The following is a 25754-nucleotide window of genomic DNA, read 5'->3' on the forward strand; positions in this document are numbered from 1 at the left end:
CAACAACACTTTCAAAGCAAAAACCACATCATGATATCACAAGAATCCAACAAATACAAGAACACAAATAGAAGCATCATCAATGGAGGTTCATATGATTCATGGAGAAACTTATTATAATATCATCTATCATACTATAAAATTCATGGTTTATCAAACCCTAACTTCTAAATCTAAAGTTCTACCTAGAACCCACCTTAAGAATGGAAGAGGAGGTTGAAGAAGAAGATGAGATGAGATGGTGATGAAGTGATGATGGATTCCAAGTTTGTTTCCTCCTTCTTCTTACCACTAACTAGCTTGCTTTATTCTTATTCCTCCAAGCTTCTTCCTCTTTCCAAGTTCCCTTCTTTTCTCCCAATTTCTTTCTCTGCTAATGTTTCTACTGATAACTAGAGGAAAATGAAGTGGTACACAAGGTTGGTAGGTATTGGATAGAAAACATGTGCCACCATTTGCCACTAGGAATATGTGGTTAGAAAATATTATTAGTAGTAACAAATATCCCAAGTGATATTACACTTTTAATATTTGTCCTACTAGAGCAATTGACCCATTATTAGTGTTACCAAAATGTCCCAATTAATAAAAGCCCAGTCCCAAATAATATTAATTAAGTCAATCTGAATTCACTATTCACTCTATTTATCCCAACTGATAACTTTTAGAGCACATAGGAACTCAGTTGATCTCAATTAATAGGAATTTGAGTATTTAAGGAAATACAGGGTATTACATCCTCCCCCCTTAAAATAAAATTTGTCCTCAAATTTAAATATTACCTGGAAGAAATGAGGGTAAACTTCTCGCATTTCATACTCCAGTTCCTAGGTAGCATCACCCGGATGTGATTCATCCCACTGAACCTTAACAAGAGGGATCTCCTTATTCCTCAATACCTTAATTTCCCGTCCTACAACACGACTTGGTAGAGGTTAGAAAGTTAGGTCTGCTTCTACTTCTATTGAATCTAGAAGAATAGGCTAAAGAGAATCCAGAATGAACTTCCGAAGTTGAGATACGTGAAAAACATCATGCATTTCTGATAAAGAAGGTGGTAAGGCTAATCTGTAAACTACTTCACCAATCCTCTCTATAATATGGTACAATCCTCTGTATCTCGGACTTAACTTTTCTGACTTAAATGGTCCCTTCAGTCTCAATCTCGGAGTTACCTTTAAAAATACATGATCACGTTCATTAAATTCTAATGGTCTTCTTCTGTTATCTGCTTAGCTCTTTTGGCGATCTTGTGCTTTCTTTATCTTATCGCGAACCATCCTTATATTTTCTATAGTCTCTTGAATAATCTTCGGTCCTAAGATTCTTTCTTCACCAACTTTCGTCCAACACAAAGGTGTTCTACATTTCCGTCCATACAAGGCTTCATTAGGAGCCATCCCAATACTTGCATGGTAATTATTGTTGTATTCAAATTCAATCAATGGTAAGAATTCCTTCCAATTTCCTCCACTTTCAAGTACACAAGCTCTTAACATATCCTCTAGTGTCTGTATCGTCCTCTCATTTTGACCATCCGTTTGAGGATGATTAGACGTACTCAAACACAACTTCGATCCCATAGCTTGTTTAAATGCCCTCCAAAATCTTGAAGTAAACTTTGGGTCTCTGTCAGACACAATACTAGTTGGTACACCATGCAGTCTTACAATATCTGAAATGAACAGCCGTGCAAGATGACTTGACTTGTAAGTAGTTTTCACGACCAAGAAGTGCACAGACTTAGTTAACCGATCCACAATCATCCAAATTGAATCATAACCACCTTGGGTCCGAGGTAACCCTCCAGATCAGGATCCAAGACATATTGAATTTTCAGGGCGGTCAGGAGAAATGTCATTTTGTCTTGCCAGCGGGTATAGTTTGTTCCATCGAAACGATCTAACTTAACAAGGTCCTGAAAATCAGAGTGCACAAGATCTAGCACGCTTGTTTTTCTTTCAACACTTTTGAAAGGTTTCTTTATCATTTTTGATTTAACACATATTTCACATTTTCCGAAATCATGAATGTTGCATGATATCAAACCGGATTTAATTAGTCTATTCATAGTACTAATACCAATATGTGCCAATCTAGAGTGCCATAAGGAAATAGATTCAAGCATATAAGCAGAATTAGAAATTTCATTAATAATATTGTCGGTAGTACAAAGTTTGATCATTCCTTCAGCGGAATATTCATTTCCTACAAATATACCATTACGGGTCAATATTAATTTTCCCGATTCATATACAGATGTAATACCCGGTTTTCCCAATAAGTCCCCACTAACAAGGTTTCTATTCATATCGGGAACATGCAGCACATTAACAAGAGTGACTTTCTTTCCGGAAGTGAAGTTGAGTTCGACGGATCCTATTCCAACGACTTTCGATCGCACTTCATTTCCCATTTGCACTTCTTGTCCATCATTTACTTCGGTATAGGTTTTGAATGCTATTTTATCATAAGATACATGCACAGTTGCACATGTGTCATACCACCATCCTTGCACTTTGCCTTTGATAGCCATAATTTCGCTTACCTCAGCGATTATATCATCATCGGCATGAACATCATTGACCTCATTTTTGGACTTATTGTGCCTGCAATCTCGAGCATAATGTCCGGGTTTGCCACATACATAACAACCATTTTTAGTACCTTTTGGTCCGCCAGAATTTTTGAACTTGTTGTGTTCTTTCCTAGGGCCAAGATGGTTTTTCATGCCATCATATTTTCTCTACACCAAGACTCAGATTTTTCTCGATCCTTCGTTTCCTCCTCGATACAAAGATGTTTCTGAAGTTTCTCCAAAGAAAAGTCCTCAGAACTATGCAACAATTTCTTTCTGTATCCTTTCCACGAAGATGGAAATTTTGCTTTTATTTCACCAATTTGGAATGCTTCAGGAATGTCAATTTTCACGGATTTTATTTTATTCACGAGAACCTATAACTCGTGTACTTGTGCAAGAATCGGCTTGGAATCCAACATCTTAAAATCAAAGTATTTAGATATTAAAAACTTTTTCGTACCTTCTTCTTCGGCCTTGAATTTGAATTTGAGTGCGCTCCAGATTTCCTTTGCGGATGCAGTATTGGTGTAGAGATCATAGAGACGATCAGATAATGTGTTCAAGATGTGTCCACGACAAAGCAGTTCATCTTCTTTTCGTTTCTTTCTCTCCTTTTTTTCTTCATAAGTGTCATTCTCAGTTGGTTCTGGAATTTCATCCAGATCAGGATCCAAGACATATTGAATTTTCAGGGCGTCAGGAGAAATGTCATTTTGTATTGCCAGCGGGTATAGTTTGTTCCATCGAAACGATCTAACTTAACAAGGTCCTGAAAATCAGAGTGCACAAGATCTAGCACGTTTGTTTTTCTTTCAACACTATTGAAAGGTTTCTTTATCATTTTTGATTTAACACATATTTCACATTTTCCGAAATCATGAATGTTGCATGATATCAAACCGGATTTAATTAGTCTATTCATAGTACTAATACCAATATGTGCCAATCTAGAGTTCCATAAGGAAGTAGATTCAAGCATATAAGCAGAATTAGAAATTTAATTAATAATATTGTCGGTAGTACAAAGTTTGATCATTCCTTCAGTGGAATATCCTTTTCCTACAAATATACCATTACGGGTCAATATTAATTTTCCCGATTCATATACAGATGTAATGCCCGGTTTTCCCAATAAGTCACCACTAACAAGGTTTCTATTCATATCAAGAACATGAAGCACATTAACAAGAGTGACTTTCTTTCCGGAAGTGAAGTTGAGTTCGATGGATCCTGTTCCAACGACTTTAGATCGCACTTCATTTCCCATTTGCACTTCTTGTCCATCATTTACTTCGGTATAGGTTTTGAATGCTATTTTATCATAAGATACATGCACAGTTGCACATGTGTCATACCACCATCCTTGCACTTTGCCTTTGATTGCCATAATTTCGCTTACCTCAGCGATTATATCATCATCGGCATGAACATCATTGACCTCATTTTTGGACTTATTATGCCTGCAATCTTGAGCATAATGTTCGGGTTTGCCACATACATAACAACCATTTTTATTACCTTTTGGTCCGCCAGAATTTTTGAACTTGTTGTGTTCTTTCCTTGGGCCAAGATGGTTTTTCATGCCATCATATTTTTTCTTTCCTTTAGCGGAAACAACATTTGCTTTAGAAAATCCAGAAGACTCAGATTTTTCTCGATCCTTCGTTTCCTCCTCGATACGAAGATGTTTCTTAAGTTTCTCCAAAGAAAAGTCCTTAGAACTATGCAACAATTTCTTTTTGTATCCTTTCCACGAAGGTGGCAATTTTGCTATTATTGCACCGACTTGGAATGCTTCAGGAATGTCAATTTTCACGGATTTTATTTTATTCACGAGAACCTGTAACTCGTGTACTTGTGCAAGAATCGGCTTGGAATCCAACATCTTAAAATCAAAATATTTAGATATTAAAAACTTTTTCGTACCTTCTTCTTCGGTCTTGAATTTGAATTCGAATGTGTTCCAGATTTCCTTTGCGGATGCAGTATTGGTGTAGAGATCATAAAGACGATTAGATAATGTGTTCAAGATATGTCCACGACAAAGCAGTTCATCTTCTTTTCGTTTCTTTCTCTCCTTTTTTTCTTCATCAGTGTCATTCTCAATTGGTTCTGGAATTTCCTCCAGATCAGGATCCAAGACATATTGAATTTTCAGGGCGGTCAGGAGAAATGTCATTTTGTCTTGCCAGCGGGTATAGTTTGTTCCATCGAAACGATCTAACTTAACAAGGTCCTGAAAATCAGAGTGCACAAGATCTAGCACGTTTGTTTTTCTTTCAACACTTTTGAAAGGTTTCTTTATCATTTTTGATTTAACACATATTTCACATTTTCCGAAATCATGAATGTTGCATGATATCAAACCGGATTTAATTAGTCTATTCATAGTACTAATACCAATATGTGCCAATCTAGAGTGCCATAAGGAAATAGATTCAAGCATATAAGCAGAATTAGAAATTTCATTAATAATATTGTCGGTAGTACAAAGTTTGATCATTCCTTCAGCGGAATATCCTTTTCCTACAAATATACCATTACAGGTCAATATTAATTTTCCCGATTCATATACAGATGTAATACCCGGTTTTCCCAATAAGTCCCCACTAACAAGGTTTCTATTCATATCAGGCACATGAAGCACATTAACAAGAGTGACTTTCTTTCCGGAAGTGAAGTTGAGTTCGACGGATCCTGTTCCAACGACTTTAGATCGCACTTCATTTGCCATTTGCACTTCTTGTCCATCATTTACTTCGGTATAGGTTTTGAATGCTATTTTATCATAAGATACATGCACAGTTGCACATGTGTCATACCACCATCCTTGCACTTTGCCTTTGATTGCCATAATTTCGCTTACCTCAGCGATTATATCGTCATCGGCATGAACATCATTGACCTCATTTTTGGACTTATTGTGCCTGCAATCTCGAGCCAAATGTTCGGGTTTGCCACATACATAACTGTCGCATTACGCGAAAAATCGGCGGGAAAACGAAACAACAGAGCCGCCACCGTGCGTTATTTATCCCAAAAGAGGGAAAGGAAACGCTCGAAGTAAACCTGGAAAACATGGTCTCGCGACCAGAGAAAGATGGGATCGGGAGTCGGTTATGCGAAGGGAAGGTATCTGCACCCCTACGCATCCGTCGTACTCGACGAGATCCACGCTCAGAAAGAATAGAAGGAAGATTGCTAAAAACTGCTCACAAACTGCACACACGCTGGAAACGAATACAGACGAAGGACGGAAGAAACGGGACTCGGCAGGATATCGCATCCTGGGCCTACGTAGTCTGTCAGACACAGACATCAGAGTCGACGTAGTTCGGGACAGGGAAAACGTGCTCGCTAGGATGTCGCATCCTATGCATACGTATCTTCTCTAATCAGAGAAGAATCAGAGCACTCGTAGCTCGGCTAACACACGTCAAACAAAACCACACAGGAAACCGACTGCCAATTGCTGGACTTACGTCAGACTCCACACAAACAGGCAAACATGGAAACCGAATGCCAATCGCTGGACTTACATCAGACTCCGAACCAACAAACACACACAGGAAACCGACTGCCAATCGTTGGACTTACGTCAGACTCCAACAAGCAAACCAGACACAGGAAACCAACTGCCAATCGCTGGACTTACGTCAGACTCCAAACACACACAAGAGGGTTGAAAAAGAAAAAGGGTGCCCGGAGAGATCAGCTCATCTCCTGCCTACGTACCTCATCTGGTATGAGGATCAGGGCGACGTAGTTCCCCTACGCAGGGAAAGAACTTCTAACCTAACCAGAGACTGGGAAATGACAAACTAGAAGGGAGACTGACTCGAGCCTAATAGTTATCATGTAAATTCACCATGGTCCTAGGTTAAGGTTTCTATCTAACTTGCACAGGGAGCAAGCTATCCTAAACAGCACAGGCAAATACATACAAGCATAAAAAGCAAGCACACACACTATATGCACATAATTGGGCTCATACAAGGTGAGGATGTGAAACACAAGCCAACTGGAATCGGGTGTAGTTAACTCTTAACCCTAACATTGAGAGTTAGGGTGAAGCTGATGAAATGGGAAGTGAGGGTAAGACCTCACAGCTCTTATCCCTGGCCTGGGAGAGCTTCAAACAATAGAAGGTGTGGGAGTTCAGAAAATAGGAACTCTTCTCCACATATGACTGACACAACAAAGATCTTGGGTTAATATCCACAATGCATCAACACAAGGTGTGTGAGCAAAGTGAATGACACACTGAGTAACAGGAGATGCATTACACATCTCTTTTATCTGCCAATTGCCTCTAAAGAGGTCTTTTCCTGCTTGGCACAAAAAGTAAATATTCACAAGCATTGCCTCTTAAGGAGGACTTCAGACAGGTGCCTGCCCACATAACAGGACAGGTCTTCCAGACTACATGAAGTCAGAAGAGTTATACCTCAATGGTTAAGCAACCAAGCAAAGCAAAAGCAAGTTCAAAAGAACTCAAAGCAACTTAGGTACCTGAAAAAATCTAACCCAATCAGTACACAGTTCAATCAATCAAACAGACAACAGTCATCCATACAATCAGACAGACAAGCAATGCAACAGTGTGCAAGGCACTAGCCAATAGGCACAACACAAACAACTTGGCATCAACCTACAAAACAACATAAGGTTAGCCAACATCAACCAATTAATCAATCCAAATGAGTGAACCACTTCAATCATGACAATGTGCTTTTTAACCTGAAATCCACAATCCAAACAGTGAGTCCAAACCACTAGGTCAAAGCCTAGGGTCAAAAGAGGGTCAAACATTCAAAACAGAACATGAAATTTAACATGAATCAACTTCATTCACATCTTGAAACAATCCAAAAGGTCTCGCATCAATATCATATACCAAAAGCATTTCATGATCAATTGAAGTTCAAGACAATTTTAAAGCTCAAATGTGATCAACCAGAATGAAAAATCTCAATTAAATGAGAAATGATTCAAATAAATCCAAGAAAATTCATGCGTAATCACAACATCCATAATATGCATCACACAAAAAATCAGGACTATTGGAGATCATTTGGCATGGAAAACTCATCATATAAGTTGAGCAAGCAAAGGTGTGACACAAATTGTCACACCAACTTAACATGATCATAAAATAGAAATGATAAATGGTAAAAATACCAAATCAACACCAATTTTCAATTATATATGAATTTTGAAAGATGATGAAAAATTAAAAAAATCATGTGAAACATGTACATGAACACATGGAGGGAAAAGGAAAATATGAATGAGCATTTGAAAATCTGGCGCAATGGGGAATCGAAGTGAGGAACATTTCAAATAGTGGCACACTCAGTGAATGAAACGCAGCCGTTTCATTAATTGACCTGGCCGGTCAATGCACATGTGGCCAAGTCAAGCGCCTCAGAGCCAATCAAAATGCCATGCATGCGAATACGTGGACCAGTACATGCGCATCTCTTAACAAACACATGCAGAACCAGGAAAAGTGTTTCTAATGGATTAAAAACCGTGGCCTAAGACTAAACCTCATCTTCCTCATTGTGATATTCATGAACAGTACCATATTCATCATGCACCAAGAACAGATTCTCCAGAATTCAGAATTAAAGACATCATCATGTAGCATTTTTATCATAGATCACAAATCAACTAACAATTAAGCATAATTCCTCATGTTAAGATCAAATCGAGCAAATCAAGTTTCATGCATGGATCTTTAACCTACCATAACTAACTCAATTTTGCATGGAATTTCATGATTTAAAGCTCAGATTAACCAGCATTACAAGATCTACAACAATAGCATAAGAATTTTGAGAAAAAGAGAGATCGATTTGGAACCTCTTTGAAGTGCAGCAGCTGGATTTCGATGAATTCAGGCCTTGTAATGCTCAACAGTTCTTCTATGCAGCTTGTAGAGTTGATTGGAAGAGAGATCGAAGCTCAATTGCTCTTGAATCCAACGGAATTTGACATTGCCATGGATGAGTTCAAGCTTCAATATGCTTCAATCTTGTACTGTTTTCTTTAACTCCACGTGTAAACCTGCTCAGGAACAACTCAGAAACAAGGATCAAGCAAGAAGAATGGATTGAATGTGAAGAAATTGCAAGAAAAAAGTGAGAGAAAATTTTTGGTGTTTTGATCTAGATCTGAAATTGTGATTGTTGTTATGAAAAACAGTTAGGGTTTTGATTATATACCTCCTCCTAAACATGTTTAATTAGGCTTAAACCAAATGCTAATGAAATGGATTAAGTTTCAAGGTGTTTTGGCAAAATTTGGTTTTTCACCCTTATGCATGAAATGCATGAATGAATAGTACACGAATTCTATTCAATTTCACTTAAAATGCATTTTTTAAAATCATTGGTGAAGGCAAAATGTTTAAATAATGCACCAATTTTGAATATTGAAATTTCCCTCCAAAAATCCAAGAATTTGCAAGTGATGATATGAAGACAAATTATGCAATGTGATGCAAGATTTGAAAATTAGAGGTCACAAGGAGAAGAATGCAAAAAGAGCCATCCATTTTGGAGCTTTGGTTGAGGAGTTATGCTCATTTGAATCTTCAAGTACACCTTGCCATGTTTTGATCATATCTCTTCAACCACACATGAGAAATTCATGATCTTGGACTTTTTGGAAATGGGAGAGAAAGATATTAAACTTTCATGTTGGACAAAATTTCATTTGAAGCCTTATTGCTGATGTAATCTTGAGTTGAAGTTGGTACAAAACCTTTCCATTTTTGGAAAGTTCAAATTACAGGTCACCTGCTATTTTTGGAAAGTCTTGATCTGACTTCAAATTCTTCAATGTTGATGTTTGGAATGTCAAATGAGACTTGTTAGCACATGAATGAGGCATCTCTAACCATCTCCCACCTCCAAATCCATAGTTGAATTGATAGTTGACTTTTGTTGACTTTTTAAGGTTTCAGATGATTTGCACATGGACTGATGATCTCTGAGCCTCCAATACTTGGCCAAACCACTTCAAAATGATCTTTGAATCATGTGAACTCATGGGAATCACCCTAGGGCTTTAATCTCATGGACAATGCTCTTGCTTGCTTGCACAGTTGAATCTTCTAACCAGTCTGACTGATGACATGATGAACTATGCAATGGTAATGCAATGTTAATGACCTAAAATGAAAATGTATATACAAATGGGAGGTGCAAATTTGAGGTGCTACAGCTGCCCCTATTCAATCAACTGGGAACCTGAACGGATGAGAGCAACGACTGTCAGACCTTCAAGGTACACAGGGATTGAATACTAAAGAACCGTAGAAATTTGCACTCTGCGGGGATTCAAGCAAGGAAAATTCACAAACGGAAGCTTCCACTGGGATCTGGTATTTGTCAATGAACCAGTCAAGATGTTTACCCATGATTCCACTGGGGATTTGATTTTTTCAGAAAAAGGAACCACATCCAGACATCGAAAGACAATGAATGGGAATAGAAATCACAACTAGACGCCAACGGACGACTAGGAAAAACTCGACGTTTATCGACACCAACGGAGAGGTGACCAGACATCAACAGATGAACTGGGAAAAGAGATATACAACCATACATCAACGGACGAATGGGAAAAAATCAACGTTTATCGAAACCAACGGAGAGGTGACCAGACATCAACAGATGAACTGGGAAAAGAGATATACAACCATACGTCAACGGACGAATGGGAAAAACTCAACGTTTATCGAAACCAACAGAGAGGTGACCAGACATCAACAGATGAATGGGAGGAGATATACAACCATACGTCAACGGACGAATGGGAAAAACCCAACGTTTATCGAAACCAACGGAGAGGTGACCAGACATCAACAGATGAATGGGAGGAGATATACAACCATACGTCAACGGACGAATGGGAAAAACCCAACGTTTATCGAAACCAACGGAGAGGTGACCAGACATCAACAGATGAACTGGGAAAGACTCGACCAGACATCAACGGACGAATGGGAGAAGCTCGACGTTTATCGACACCAACGGAGAGGTGACCAGACATCAACGGATGAATGGGAAGACTCGACCAGACGTCAACGGACGAACGGGAGAAGCTCGACGTTTATCGACACCAACGGAGAGGTGACCAGACATCAACGGATGACTGGGAAGACTCGACCAGACGTCAACGGATGAATGGGAGAAGCTCGACGTTTATCGACACCAACAGAGAGGTGACCAGACATCAACAGATGAACTGGGAAAGACTCGACCAAACATCAACGGATGAACGGGAGAAACTCGACGTTTATCGACACCAACGGAGAGAGGTGACCAGACATCAACGGACGAATGGGAAGGACTCGACCAAACATCAACGGATGAACGGGAGAAGCTCGACGTTTATCGACACCAACAGAGAGAGGTGACCAGACATCAACGGATGAATGGGAAGACTCGACCAGACGTCAACGGACGAACGGGAGAAGCTCGACGTTTATCGACACCAACGGAGAGAAGTGACCAGACATCAGCGGATGAATTGGGAAAATAGATATACAACCATACGTCAACGGACGAATGGGAAAAACTCGACGTTTATCGAAACCAACGGAGAGGTGACCAGACATCAACAGATGAATGGGAAGAGATACAACCATACGTCAACGGACGAATGGGAAAAACTCAACGTTTATCGAAACCAACGGAGAGGTGACCAGACATTAACGAATGACTGGGAAAGACTCGACCAGACGTCAACGGACGAATGAGAGAAGCTCGACGTTTATCGACACCAACGGAGAGGTGACCAGACATCAACGGATGAATGGGAAGACTCGACCAGACGTCAACGGACGAACGGGAGAAGCTCGACGTTTATCGACACCAACGGAGAGGTGACTAGACATCAACGGATGAATGGGAAAGGACTGGGTGAGGTGTTACCGGTTAGTAAGTAACAAGCTCGGGGAGAATGAATATCAAAGACCGGCGTACGGGTGAGAGATATCAATCAACCAAAGACATCTGAGAAAAACCTGGAAAAGGCATATTTCGACTCAGGAAAATCTGACTCCACAGAGGACCAAGGTCACAATAGGGAGCAGGAAGGAAGGAACACCAAGGATACCAGGTTGTAAGCATAAAACAGGTGACCTACCAAGGCGTGAATTGGTTTGTGTTCCAAAACACTCATCATCCTGAAGAGAGCGAAAGCAAACTTGTTAAAGGATGGACATTCGATTCCGCAAGGAAAACGAATCTTACTCAGTTGGGGAAACAAAGGGTTCAACCAAAGGGTGCATGAGATATATTATCTATAGCCGTCAAAACGTAGATAATATACTCGCATGGAAGATTATCCATAACCGGGTTGTAGGTTGTTAAAGGATAGATCAACTGAAATCGTGAATTGGTGTGTGTTCCAAAACACTCATCATCCTGAAGAGAGCTAGCAAAGCAATCTTGTTAAAGGATGGACATTCGATTCCACAAGGAATACGAATCTTACTCAACTGGGAAGGACAAAACTTCGACCAAGGAGCGCATGAGATATATTATCTATAGCCGTCAAAATGTAGATAATATACTCGCATGGAAGATTATCCATAACCGGGTTGTAGGTTGTTAAAGGATAGATCAACCGAAATCGTGAATTGGTGTGTGTTCCAAAACACTCATCATCCTGAAGAGAGCGAAAGCAAACTTGTTAAAGGATGGACATTCGATTCCACAAGGAATACGAATCTTACTCAACTGGGAAGGACAAAACTTCGACCAAGGAGCGCATGAGATATATTATCTATAGCCGTCAAAACGTAGATAATATACTCGCATGGAAGATTATCCATAACCGGGTTGTAGGTTGTTAAAGGATAAATCGACCAAAAAGAAAGGCATCGGGATACCAGACTAAGTATGTAAAGATGACCAATCAAAAGGGGAAACTACAAACATTACCGGCAAACGGCGAATGAAAGAGAACCCACTGAGGATAAAATGGCTTACTCGGAGCAATTATCCAAAAGGAAGGGGAAGACCCGCTGGGGGATAAGATTGCTTAATCAAAGAAAATATCCAAAAGGGAAAAGGACTATCGATACCGAAAACTGGATAATGATAACCGCAAAGAGGGGATTACATCTACCGGTTAGTAGGTAGAAAACCACGGAAAAGTAACCGTCATCGACTAGGATGAGCACGAGGGTTGACTCCACAACGGGGAGAAAAGAGGATTCACATCTACCGGTTAGTAGGTAGAAGACCACAAAGATAGGACTTACAACTACCGGTTAGTAGGTAGAAGCCAACAAATTCCGCTGAGGATAAAATGAATGAGTGCCGGTTAGTGAGCAACTATTCATTTATACCACAGGGAAGCACAAGAGACAGCCACAAGGAAGCCAGTTTAGGATCGATCCAAAAAGGCAGACTGAATCAAGACTCATCCTAATGAGGAAAGAACTCAATAGGGAAAACCCATCCCGTTATGTGTAGGGAGGGAACGGAAACAACCGTCATCCACGAGGATATAACTCAGTGGGGAGCGCAGAAGGAAATGACAGACACTTTCTGCTTAAGGGGTCGACTCTATATGGAGAGATCAGACACACCCACATCTGCTAGGGGAGGATCTACTGGGGAGATCTGTATCACCAATTAGCAGGAGACAACCATCACCAGATACATGGCAAAAGATGCAACATGAGTATCTGAATGTTATGATTATGCATGTATGCATTATGCATGAGGAATGCATGATGAATGCTGACAAACAGACATGTTTAACACACATAGGTCCAGGAATCAACCATCCGGTGCTACTCTTCCACAGGGAAGGCCAAAATCACCAGAGAGCAAAGAAAACCTGCTGGAGACTGGGACATCAGGGAACAACATCATCCTGCAGGGGAGGAAGGCCACAATAGGCTTCCGGAGGGATCATCAATCACAACCGGATGAACGAGTTCAATATACAGGCAGACACGCCACAACAACAACTCATGCTGGAGCTCAGAGATACCAAGAAGCAACCAGATCTCTGATGAGGATATATAGGCATTGATAAAGCTCATCATGCCAACAACTCCGCTGAGGAATCTATCCGAGGGAATGCCGGATTACTGGGATGTCAATCCACCAAATACCGAATCTTCCAAAGAAAACCACCCATGCCGGGGAGAGGAGAAGACTGCTCTGCTGGAGAGATGAAAGTTGAAGTCTTCAATAAACACTCTGCTTGGGAACTGGCCCACAAAAGCGTTCCAACAGCAAACTTGTTGGGGATGCCCCACAATAGGGCTCAAACAGCACTCTACTGGGGATGCACCACAATAGGGGCTAACAGGGACTTGGAGGAAGAGTGTTGCACTGCCGGGGACATGAAGATGAACAACTTCAACCAACATTGCACTGAGCAACCTCGCTGAGGAGAAACCATAAGAGGTTCTACAGGAAAAAGATACAGTTATGCTCGAGATACGAACAAATGTCTTACCTGTTGGTAATCATACAACCCTTGGGAGAGCACTGCGGATCTCCTAAGTATCCTTCCATCATTGTGAATGTTCACTTTGTTTAAGAACAATTTTGTGAAAGATTTGTTTATTTTGAAAACAATGATACTTTGTCAATTAAAACATGCAAAATATTTGTTGAGTTGAAACAAATAAGAGTGCAAATAATTGGATAAAAGCTCAAATTGATTTGATGGAATGGTAGTCTGCAAATGGCAAGACTCCATAGATCTGTACAAGTTTGAAATCGGTGATATATATTGGAGAGGGCTACATTGAACATAATGACCTTTTCTCTACCAATTCCGAATTTCGATGTATTCGAAGCTTCAGTCGACGACGAATCGAGAATTTTCTGGCGGATGACAGATATAGAACACAGTCTTGTCAGGATGCAGTTACTTGCCAAATCCCTAATTTTTGCCTAGATTGCCCCAGTGTGAGGTGCTCAATCTAGCGGGATGCAAATTCTTTTTTTCAATGTCTCTAACTTTTTCCTGGATCGCCCTTTCGGGTTTTCAATCCACCAAGACGCTCCTTTTTGCCTAAGTCGCCCTTTCGGGTGTTCAACTTAGCGAGCTATTCTGCTTTTTGTTTTAGGCGAAGTATTTCTTGACTGCATCTGAATTCACAGGACAAGTGAAATCCTTCCCCATCCATTGTTGTAAGGGTCAAAGCACCGCCTGAAAAGGCTCTCTTGACAACATATGGACCTTCATAGTTTGGGGTTCACTTGCCCCTGGAATCGGGCGCGAAAGACAAGACTTTCTTGAGCACAAGGTCATCTTCTCGAAACACACGAGGCTTGACCTTCTTATCGAATGCTTTCTTCATTCTCTGCTGATATAACTGACCAGGATACATGGCAGTCAATCTCTTCTTTCGATCAGATTCAGTTGGTCGTAACGACTCTGAATCCATTCAGCATCAGCCAACTTGGGACTTTGAGGGTGCTATTTTCTTTTGTTTCTTTCTTTCTTTCTTTCTTTTTTCTTTTGATTTTGACTTCTTTTGATTTTGATTTTTCTCACCCTCCTTTTGTTTTTTGTTTTTTTTGTTTTTGATTACATTTGTAATGCCCCAGTTGGACTCTTTTGCTGATTCTCGAGGTACAGCTGAGTGATCTTCTTTTCTTGCTCAAGAAGTCGAGAAATCTCGTCATGAATCCCTTCAACATCATCTTCTTCCGCTTCGAATACAGGGAATTCAAAGTTGGGAGATGGCGTTGGATCATTATGTTCAATGGGTTTAAGAATCAACCTGCATAATGATTTTGAATATAAAAGCTTTTTGGAAAACAAACAAGACAATCGTTATGCAGATGAAAAGATTGCTTTTATTCTTGTTTTTAGGGTTTTTTTATGATCACCAATTTCATGCAAAAAGCGAAAAGGGAAAACAAATGGAAAAACAAATGTTTTAACATGCTTTATTTGAATGAAAATATCATTGCACAAATGTTGCCAACAATGTCATCACTTCTCCTTTTGGCATGGGAGAAGGGTTTTTAAACAAAGTGATTATTACTCTGACTTATGAACAACTGTAGGAACACCCACAGCGACCCAATTGTGTCAGATCCCGCCAGGGATGACAAATGTCAGTATCCTTTGCATCAGCAACTTCCCCACTCTGATTGACGTGGATAAAACCTCCACTTCTGAACAACCCTTTTTCGTTGAAGACCTCAGGAGAAAAGCCAACGCCAGCCCGAGACTTGTTGTCTTCAAGCTCGATTAACATTGGAACCTAAGTCCTCAAAGCTCAGAATCCCTGATCTCATAAGGTCCTGCACCTTATTCTTCAGTTGAAAGCAACTATCCACGTCATGACCAGGAGCACCCGAATGATACACACAATGCTGATCAGGCTTATACCACCACCGAGGGTTGACGGGTATAGCCGGTGGGTCTCTGGGAGTAATCAAGTTCCGCTCTATCAAAGAGGGATACAACTCTGTGTATTACATAGGAATTGGATAAAAAATGATCTTCTTCCTCTCATTACTCGTACTAGCTTGATTACCATCGTGAGGCTGGTAAGCCTGCTGCTGAGGATGATGTTGCTGATGCTGATATTGTTGAGCTGGTCTTCTCTGCTGTTGTTGAGTTGCTGGAATAGTCACAGCAGCAGCCTGACGATACTGTCCTCTGTTCACATTCCTCCGACGGTGCACAACATTTGTTTCACCCTCTCCCCTTCTGGGTGCCCCAGAGGATGGCTTCTTAGAACTCAAAGAACTTGAAGAGCCAGGATCTTGAATCTTTCCTGCTTTAATGAGACTCTCAGTCCTCTCCCCACAGACAACAACATCAGAAAAGCTACTGAACGGGCAACTCCCCATGCGGTCCATGAACACACCCTGCAAGGTCCCGATGAACATGTCAGTCAGCTCTCTCTCCAACATCGGAGGTTGCACCCTTGCGGCTAGTTCACGCCACCTCTGGGCATACTCTTTGAAGCTTTCACCAGATTTTTGACACAAACTCTGCAGTTGGGTTCGGCTCGGAGCCATATCCATGTTGTGCTTGTATTGCCTCAAAAAGGCTTCACCCAGATATCTCCAACTTCTGACTGATTCTCTCTTCAGATCCATGTACCAATCCAAGGAAGCTCCAGACAAGCTGTCCTGGAAAAAGTACATCCACATCTTCTCATCATCAGTATACGCGGAGATCTTTCTGTAATAAGCCTGCACATGGGTGCGAGGACAAGAAGTACCATTATATTTGTCAAAGGACGGCGCCTTGAATTTGTAAGGGATCCTCAGCCCATCAACCAGTCCCATATCGGTAACATCAAAGCCCAAAGAGTTCTGACACTCCATGGCACGAATTTTCTCAGCAAGGGCATCCACTTTTCTATCCCTCTCTTCAGTTCTTACAACCTCGTCGTCTTCACTGAGGAGAGTAAACATATCCTCCTGTCTGCCAACCAGCGGAGCAGGATGGCGAACTGGAGCACGGGTTGCTCTGACATTAGCAGTCTCTGGAGCAATAGGTTGTCCGTTGATTCTAATACCCCTCAACTCATCACCCACATCATAGTTGTTGACGGGAATAGTAGCAACAACGACATTGTCATTAATAGGGACCCCCTCTGGTGAGTTACGGTTGACCGGTGGAATCACAACTTCCTGTCTCTGGGCTAAGGCACGCAGCTCCTCTTACCCTTGCACAACACCCTGCATCATGCTCATGAATTGGGCCATGTTAGCCCTCATCTCTGCCAACTCAGCTTGAACTTGGTCCATGTTTCTCTGTTGATTCAGTCTCGTAGCGTAGCGGTGCGGACGATGATCAACAATCCTGTCTAAGTCAGGAACCAGAGTGAGAAGTCTCTCCCAAGCATGTCTGTAATGCAAGAATGATATGTGCATGATATGTATGATATGGGTGATATTTTATCATGAATGATCCTGAGAAAGGATATGCACATGCAGGTTAACTTGTTCTTCTTTTTTTTCACCATCATTTTTTTTTCATGCATTACTTTTTTTTGAAAATAAACATGCTATGATGCAAATGATGCAATTATGACTGGCTGGCTGTGCATCACAAGGCACAGGTTCAGAGCTTCGGCATGAATTCGGCACCGGAAACCACAGATCAAAATCATCTGGAACCCAAGGTCATCTGGAACCCATACTTCAGAACCAAGTCACCATCTGAGCCAAGAGTCACCAACAGGATACGGTCACCAACAGATCAAGTCACCAACAGGATACGGTCACCAACAGATCAAGTCACCAACAGTACCTGTAAAATGATTCAAACCCTCCCCACTCACAGGTGTCATCTAGGCCAGGGTAAGGTCAAGAGAAACGCAGGATAAACAACCCTTTCAAGAATATCATCATGTGCACACCCGATGTATGCACCGATAATACCCCATCAGAGTCTGAACTGCTCGTGATATCATGTTCCGCTAAGTGGCGCAATACCACCCGCTTCCCATGAATCACTCTATTCCTAGGTATCCTAGAGTTCACTCATAGCCTGGGTATTGGGCCTTTTACCTCTTGTAACTCCCACCCATTAGAGAAACAGACAGCCAGCATGATAATATGATGCATGCAAACACATAATGCACATATATACAATCACATCATAATCATAAATGCAATAAATAAAGCAGTAAAAGCAACCAAACCCTATCCTATAGAGCGCTAGGACTGACTTGCTTAGGGAAGATGGACCAGCAAGAGGTCAACTTCTTTTAGTCCCCAGCAGAGTCGCCAGCTGTCGCATTACGCGAAAAACCGGCGGGAAAACGAAACAACAGAGCCGCCACCGTGCGTTATTTATCCCAAAAGAGGGAAACGAAACGCTCGAAGTAAACCTGGAAAGAACATGGTCTCGCGACCAGAGAAAGATGGGATCGGGAGTCGGTTATGCGAAGGGAAGGTATCAGCACCCCTACGCATCCGTCGTACTCGACGGGATCCACGCTCAGAAAGAATAGAAGGAAGGTTGCTAAAAACTGCTCACAAACTGCACACACGCTGGAAACGAATACAGACGAAGGACGGAAGAAACGGGACTCGGCAGGATATCGCATCCTGGGCCTACGTAGTCTGTCAGACACAGACATCAGAGTCGACGTAGTTCGGGACAGGGGAAACGTGCTCGCTAGGATGTCGCATCCTATGCATACGTATCTTCTATAATCAGAGAAGAATCAGAGCACTCGTAGCTCGGCTAACACACGCCAAACAAAACCACACAGGAAACCGGCTGCCAATCGCTGGACTTACGTCAGACTCCACACAAACAGGCAAACATGGAAACCGAATGCCAATCGCTGGACTTACATCAGACTCCGAACCAACAAACACACACAGGAAACCGACTGCCAATCGCTGGACTTACGTCAGACTCCAACAAGCAAACCAGACACAGGAAACCAACTGCTAATCGCTGGACTTACGTCAGACTCCAAACACACACAAGAGGGTTGAAAAAGAAAAAGGGCGCCCGGAGAGATCAGCTCATCTCCTGCCTACGTACCTCATCTGGTATGAGGATCAGGGCGACGTAGTTCCCCTACGCAGGGAAAGAACTTTTAACCTAACCAGAGACTGGGAAATGACAAACTAGAAGGGAGACTGACTCGAGCCTAATAGTTATCATGTAAATTCACCATGGTCCTAGGTTAAGGTTTCTATCTAACTTGCACAGGGAGCAAGCTATCCTAAACAGCACAGGAAAATACATACAAGCACAAAAAGCAAGCACACACACTATATGCACACAATTGGGCTCATACAAGGTTAGGCTGTGAAACACAAGCCAACTGGAATCGGGTGTAGTTAGCTCTTAACCCTAACATTGAGAGTTAGGGTGAAGCTGATGAAATGGGAAGTGAGGGTAAGACCTCACAGCTCTTATCCCTGGCCTGGGAGAGCTTCAAACAATAGAAGGTGTGGGAGTTCAGAAAGTAGGAACTCTTCTCCACATATGACTGACACAACAAAGATCTTGGGTTAATATCCACAATGCATCAACACAAGGTGTGTGAGCAAAGTGAATGACACACTGAGTAACAGGAGATGGATTACACATCTCTTTTATCTGCCAATTGCCTCTAAAGAGGTCTTTTCCTGCTTGGCACAAAAAGTAAACATTCACAAGCATTGCCTCTTAAGGAGGACTTCAGACAGGTGCCTGCCCACATAACAGGACAGGTCTTCCAGACTACATGAAGTCAGAAGAGTTATACCTCAATGGTTAAGCAACCAAGGAAAGCAAAAGCAAGTTCAAAAGAACTCAAAGCAACTTAGGTACCTGAAAAAATCTAACCCAATCAGTACACAGTTCAATCAATCAAACAGACAACAGTCATCCATACAATCAGACAGACAAGCAATGCAACAGTGTGCAAGGCACTAGCCAATATGCACAACACAAACAACTTGGCATCAACCTACAAAATAACATAAGGTTAGCCAACATCAACCAATTAGTCAATCCAAATGAGTGAACCACTTCAATCATGGCAATGTGCTTCTTAACCTGAAATCCACAATCCAAACAGTGAGTCCAAACCACTAGGTCAAAGCCTAGGGTCAAAAGAGGGTCAAACATTCAAAACAGAACATGAAATTTAACATGAATCAACTTCATTCAAATCTTAAAACAATCCAAAAGGTCTTACATCAATATCATATACCAAAAGCATTTCATGATCAATTGAAGTTCAAGACAATTTTAAAGCTCAAATGTGATCAACCAGAATGAAAAATCTCAATTAAATCAGAAATGATTCAAATAAATCCAATAAAATTCATGAGTAATCATAACATCCATAATATGCATCACACAAAAAATCAGGACAATTGGAGATCATTTGGCATGGAAAACGCATCATATAAGTTGAACAAGCAAAGGTGTGACGCAAATTGTCACACCAACTTAACATGATCATAAAACAGAAATGATAAATGGTAAAAATACCAAATCAACATCAAAATGTCAAGCAATGAGTCTAGTTTCATCATGCAAATTTTCAAATTCATTGGATTAAAAACCAGCATTTCACAAATGAATAAGCAAGGCAAGGTACAAAATGGATACATGTTCATATTCCCTAGCACAAAATGAAATCCAGCCAAGCACAATTTGTGGAAAAATGATCAAAAAAAAAATAGACAAGATAAGGAATGCAATGCTAAAAACCTCATAATTTTTGGATCAATTTTCAATTATATATGAATTTTGAAAGATGATGAAAAATTAAAAAAATCATGTGAAACATGGACATGAACACATGGAGGGAAAAGGAAAATATGAATGAGCATTTGAGAATCTGGCGCAATGGGGAATCGAAGTGAGGAACATTTCAAATAGTGGCGCGCTCAGTGAATGAAACGCAGCCGTTTCATTAATTGACCTGGCCGGTCAATGCACATGTGGCCAAGTCAAGCGCCTCAGAGCCAATCAAAATGCCATGCATGCGAATACGTGGACCAGTACATGCGCATCTCTTAACAAACACATGCAGAACCAGGAAAAGTGTTTCTAATGGATTAAAAACCGTGGCCTAAGACTAAACCTCATCTTCCTCATCGTGATATTCATGAACAGTACCATATTCATCATGCACCAAGAACAAATTCTCCAGAATTCAGAATTAAAGACATCATCATGTAGCATTTTCATCATAGATCACGAATCAATTAACAATTAAGCGTAATTCCTCATGTTAAGATCAAATCGAACAAATCAAGTTTCATGCATGGATCTTTAACCTACCATAACTAACTCAATTTTGCATAGAATTTCATGATTTAAAGCTCAGATTAACCAGCATTACAAGATCTACAACAATAGCATAAGAATTTTGAGAAAAAGAGAGATCGATTTGGAACCTCTTTGAAGTGCAGCAGCTGGATTTCGATGAATTCAGGCCTTGTAATGCTCAACAGTTCTTCTATGCAGCTTGTAGAGTTGATTGGAAGAGAGATCGAAGCTCAATTGCTCTTGAATCCAACAAAATTTGACATTGCCATGGATGAGTTCAAGCTTCAATATGCTTCAATCTTGTACTGTTTTCTTCAACTCCACGTGTAAACCTGCTCAGGAACAACTCAGAAACAAGGATCAAGCAAGAAGAATGGATTGAATGTGAAGAAATTGCAAGAAAAAAGTGAGAGAAAATTTTTGGTGTTTTGATCTAGATCTGAAATTGTGATTGTTGTTATGAAAAACAGTTAGGGTTTTGATTATATACCTCCTCCTAAACATGTTTAATTAGGCTTAAACCAAATGCTAATGAAATGGATTAAGTTTCAAGGTGTTTTGGCAAATTTTGGTTTTTCACCCTTATGCATGAAATGCATGAATGAACAGTACACGAATTCTATTCAATTTCACTTAAAATGCATTTTTTAAAATCATTGGTGAAGGCAAAATGTTTAAATAATGCACCAATTTTGAATATTGAAATTTCCCTCCAAAAATCCAAGAATTTACAAGTGATGATATGAAGACAAATTATGCAATGTGATGCAAGATTTGAAAATTAGAGGTCACAAGGAAAAGAATGTAAAAAGAGCCATCCATTTTGGAGCTTTGGTTGAGGAGTTATGCCCATTTGAATCTTCAAGTACACCTTGCCATGTTTTGATCATATCTCTTCAACCACACATGAGAAATTCATGATCTTAGACTTTTTGGAAATAGGAGAGAAAGATATTCAACTTTCATGTTGGACAAAAATTCATTTGAAGCCTTTTTGATGATGTCATCTTGAGTTGAAGTTGGTCCAAAACCTTTCCATTTTTGGAAAGTTCAAATTACAGGTCACCTGCTATTTTTGGAAAGTCTTGATCTGACTTCAAATTCTTCAATGTTGATGTTTGGTATGTCAAATGAGACTTGTTAGCACATGAATAAGGCATCTCTAACCATCTCCCACCTCCAAATCCATAGTTGAACTGACAGTTGACTTCTGTTGACTTTTTAGGGTTTCAGATGATTTGCACATGGACTGATGATCTCTGAGCCTCCAATACTTGGCCAAACCACTTCAAAATGATCTTTGAATCATGTGAACTCATGGGAATCACCCTAGGGCTTTAATCTCATGGACAATGCTCTTGCTTGCTTGCACAGTTGAATCTTCTAACCAGTCTGACTGATGACATGATGGACTATGCAATGGTAATGCAATGTTAATGACCTAAAATGAAAATGTATATACAAATGGGAGGTGCAAATTTGAGGTGCTACAATAACAACCATTTTTAGTACCTTTTGGTCCGCCAGAATTTTTGAACTTGTTGTGTTCTTTCCTTGGGCCAAGATGGTTTTTCATGCCATCATATTTTTTCTTTCCTTTAGCGGAAACAACATTTGCTTTAGCAAATCCAGAAGACTCAGATTTTTCTCGATCCTTCGTTTCCTCCTCGATACGAAGATGTTTCTGAAGTTTCTCCAAAGAAAAGTCCTCAGAACTATGCAACATTTTCTTTCTGTATCCTTTCCACGAAGGTGGCAATTTTGCTATTATTGCACCGACTTGGAATGCTTCAGGAATGTCAATTTTCACGGATTTTATTTTATTCACGAGAACCTGTAACTCGTGTACTTGTGCAAGAATCGGCTTGGAATCCAACATCTTAAAATCAAAGTATTTAGATATTAAAAACTTTTTCGTACCTTCTTCTTCGGCCTTGAATTTGAATTCGAGTGCGTTCCAGATTTCCTTTGCGGATGCAGTATTGGTGTAGAGATCATAGAGACGATCAGATAATGTGTTCAAGATGTGTCCACGACAAAGCAGTTCATCTTCTTTTCGTTTCTTTCTCTCATTTTTTTCTTCATCAGTGTCATTCTCAGTTGGTTCTGGAATTTCCTCCAGATCAGGATCCAAGACATATTGAATTTTCAGGGCGGTCAGGAGAAATGTCATTTTGTCTTGCCAGCGGGTATAGTTTGTTCCATCGAAACGATCTAACTTAACAAGGTCCTGAAAATCAGAGTGCACAAGATCTAGCACGTTTGTTTTTCTTTCAACACTTTTGAAAGGTTTCTTTATCATTTTTGATTTAACGCATATTTCACATTTTCCGAAATCATGAATGTTGCATGATATCAAACCGGATTTAATTAGTCTATTTATAGTACTAATACCAATATGTGCCAATCTAGAGTGCCATAAGGAAATAGATTCAAGCATATAAGCAGAATTAGAAATTTCATTAATAATATTGTCGGTAGTACAAAGTTTGATCATTCCTTCAGCGGAATATCCTTTTCCTACAAATATACCATTACGGGTCAATATTAATTTTCCTGATTCATATACAGATGTAATACCCGGTTTTCCCAATAAGTCCCCACTAACAAGGTTTCTATTCATATCAGGAACATGAAGCACATTAACAAGAGTGACTTTCTTTCCGGAAGTGAAGTTGAGTTCGACGGATCCTGTTCCAACGACTTTAGATCGCACTTTATTTCCCATTTGCACTTCTTGTCCATCATTTACTTCGGTATAGGTTTTGAATGCTATTTTATCATAAGATACATGCACAGTTGCACATGTGTTATACCACCATCCTTGCACTTTGCCTTTGATTGCCATAATTTCGCTTACCTCAGCGATTATATCGTCATCGGCATGAACATCATTGACCTCATTTTTGGACTTATTGTTCCTGCAATCTCGAGCATAATGTCCGGGTTTGCCACATACATAACAACCATTTTTAGTACCTTTTGGTCCGCCATAATTTTTGAACTTGTTGTGTTCTTTCCTTGGGCCAAGATGGTTTTTTATGCCATCATATTTTTTCTTTCCTTTAGCGGAAACAGCATTTGCTTTAGCAAATCCAGAAGACTCAGATTTTTCTCGATCCTTCGTTTCCTCCTCGATACGAAGATGTTTCTGAAGTTTCTCCAAAGAAAAGTCCTCAGAACTATGCAACAATTTTTTTCTGTATCCTTTCCACGAAGGTGGCAATTTTGCTATTATTGCACCGACTTGGAATGCTTCAGGAATGTCAATTTTCACGGATTTTATTTTATTCACGAGAACCTGTAACTCGTGTACTTGTGCAAGAATCGGCTTGGAATCCAACATCTTAAAATCAAAGTATTTAGATATTAAAAACTTTTTCGTACCTTCTTCTTCGGCCTTGAATTTGAATTCGAGTGCGTTCCAGATTTCCTTTGCGGATGCAGTATTGGTGTAGAGATCATAGAGACTATCAGATAATGTGTTCAAGATGTGTCCACGACAAAGCAGTTCATCTTCTTTTCGTTTCTTTCTCTCCTTTTTTTCTTCATCAGTGTCATTCTCAGTTGGTTCTGGAATTGCCTCCAGATCAGGATCCAAGACATATTGAATTTTCAGGGCGGTCAGGAGAAATGTCATTTTGTCTTGCCAACGGGTATAGTTTGTTCCATCGAAACGATTTAACTTAACAAGGTCCTGGTTCATCCGTTTGATGCTTGAAACAAAAGCGTCGGTGGCCATGATTTGAGATACTATAAGATTGTTAGAAATTTCGGAAAGATTAAAGGGATACAGGCTTGAATCGTGAATGCAACACTTTTCTTATAGTATTTCAAGCACTCTCGATTGTCTTAGAGTTCTGATGTAGGAATACCCAGGATAATTCAGCCTTATCAAGTTTTCGCAAGACCGGCGAAAACCCGAATGCAACGAAGAGCGTCTGGAATTATTTAGAGGATTTTTGGATTTTTTGTGTTGTATTCTGAATCCGGATTTATGCTTTTATAGGCCATGTTGATATTGTTTCACAAGGTAGCGACCCTTGGTGAAGCAATGTCCTTTTCCAATAATCATAATGGTTGGCCTGCAGCATGTTTCACCAGCAGTTGCATGGTTTCGCCTTTGCAACATCTCATGAAGAGTTACAATCTCCGAATTCAAAATTCAAATCGTAGGCACTGACCAAAAGGGAACAACGATAATAGCCCAGCCGAAGGCCGGCCAGCCGCCGGAGTGGCGCCGCCTCATTAATGCAGCGAAGAGCGTCTGGAATTATTTAGAGGATTTTTGGATTTTTTGTGTTGTATTCTGAATCCGGATTTATGCTTTTATAGGCCATGTTGATATTGTTTCACAAGGTAGCGACCCTTGGTGAAGCAATATCCTTTTCCAATAATCATAATGGTTGGCCTG

General features: G+C 40.3%; 1 protein-coding gene across 1 annotated transcript; it reads right to left on the reverse strand.

The window, feature by feature from the left end:
• Positions 1-1762: 1762 nt before the first annotated feature.
• Positions 1763-25754, reverse strand: LOC127131161 (uncharacterized). The gene is made up of 2 exons (XM_051060096.1): positions 22853-25754; positions 1763-2667 (listed from the first exon to the last, which is right to left on the reverse strand). The coding sequence occupies exons 1-2, from the start codon at positions 25080-25082 to the stop codon at positions 1763-1765; spliced, it is 3135 nt and encodes a 1044-aa protein (XP_050916053.1). The 5' UTR covers positions 25083-25754.

This window comes from Lathyrus oleraceus, chromosome 3 (assembly GCF_024323335.1).
Source record: "Lathyrus oleraceus cultivar Zhongwan6 chromosome 3, CAAS_Psat_ZW6_1.0, whole genome shotgun sequence".
NCBI classification, from domain to species: Eukaryota; Viridiplantae; Streptophyta; class Magnoliopsida; order Fabales; family Fabaceae; genus Lathyrus; species Lathyrus oleraceus.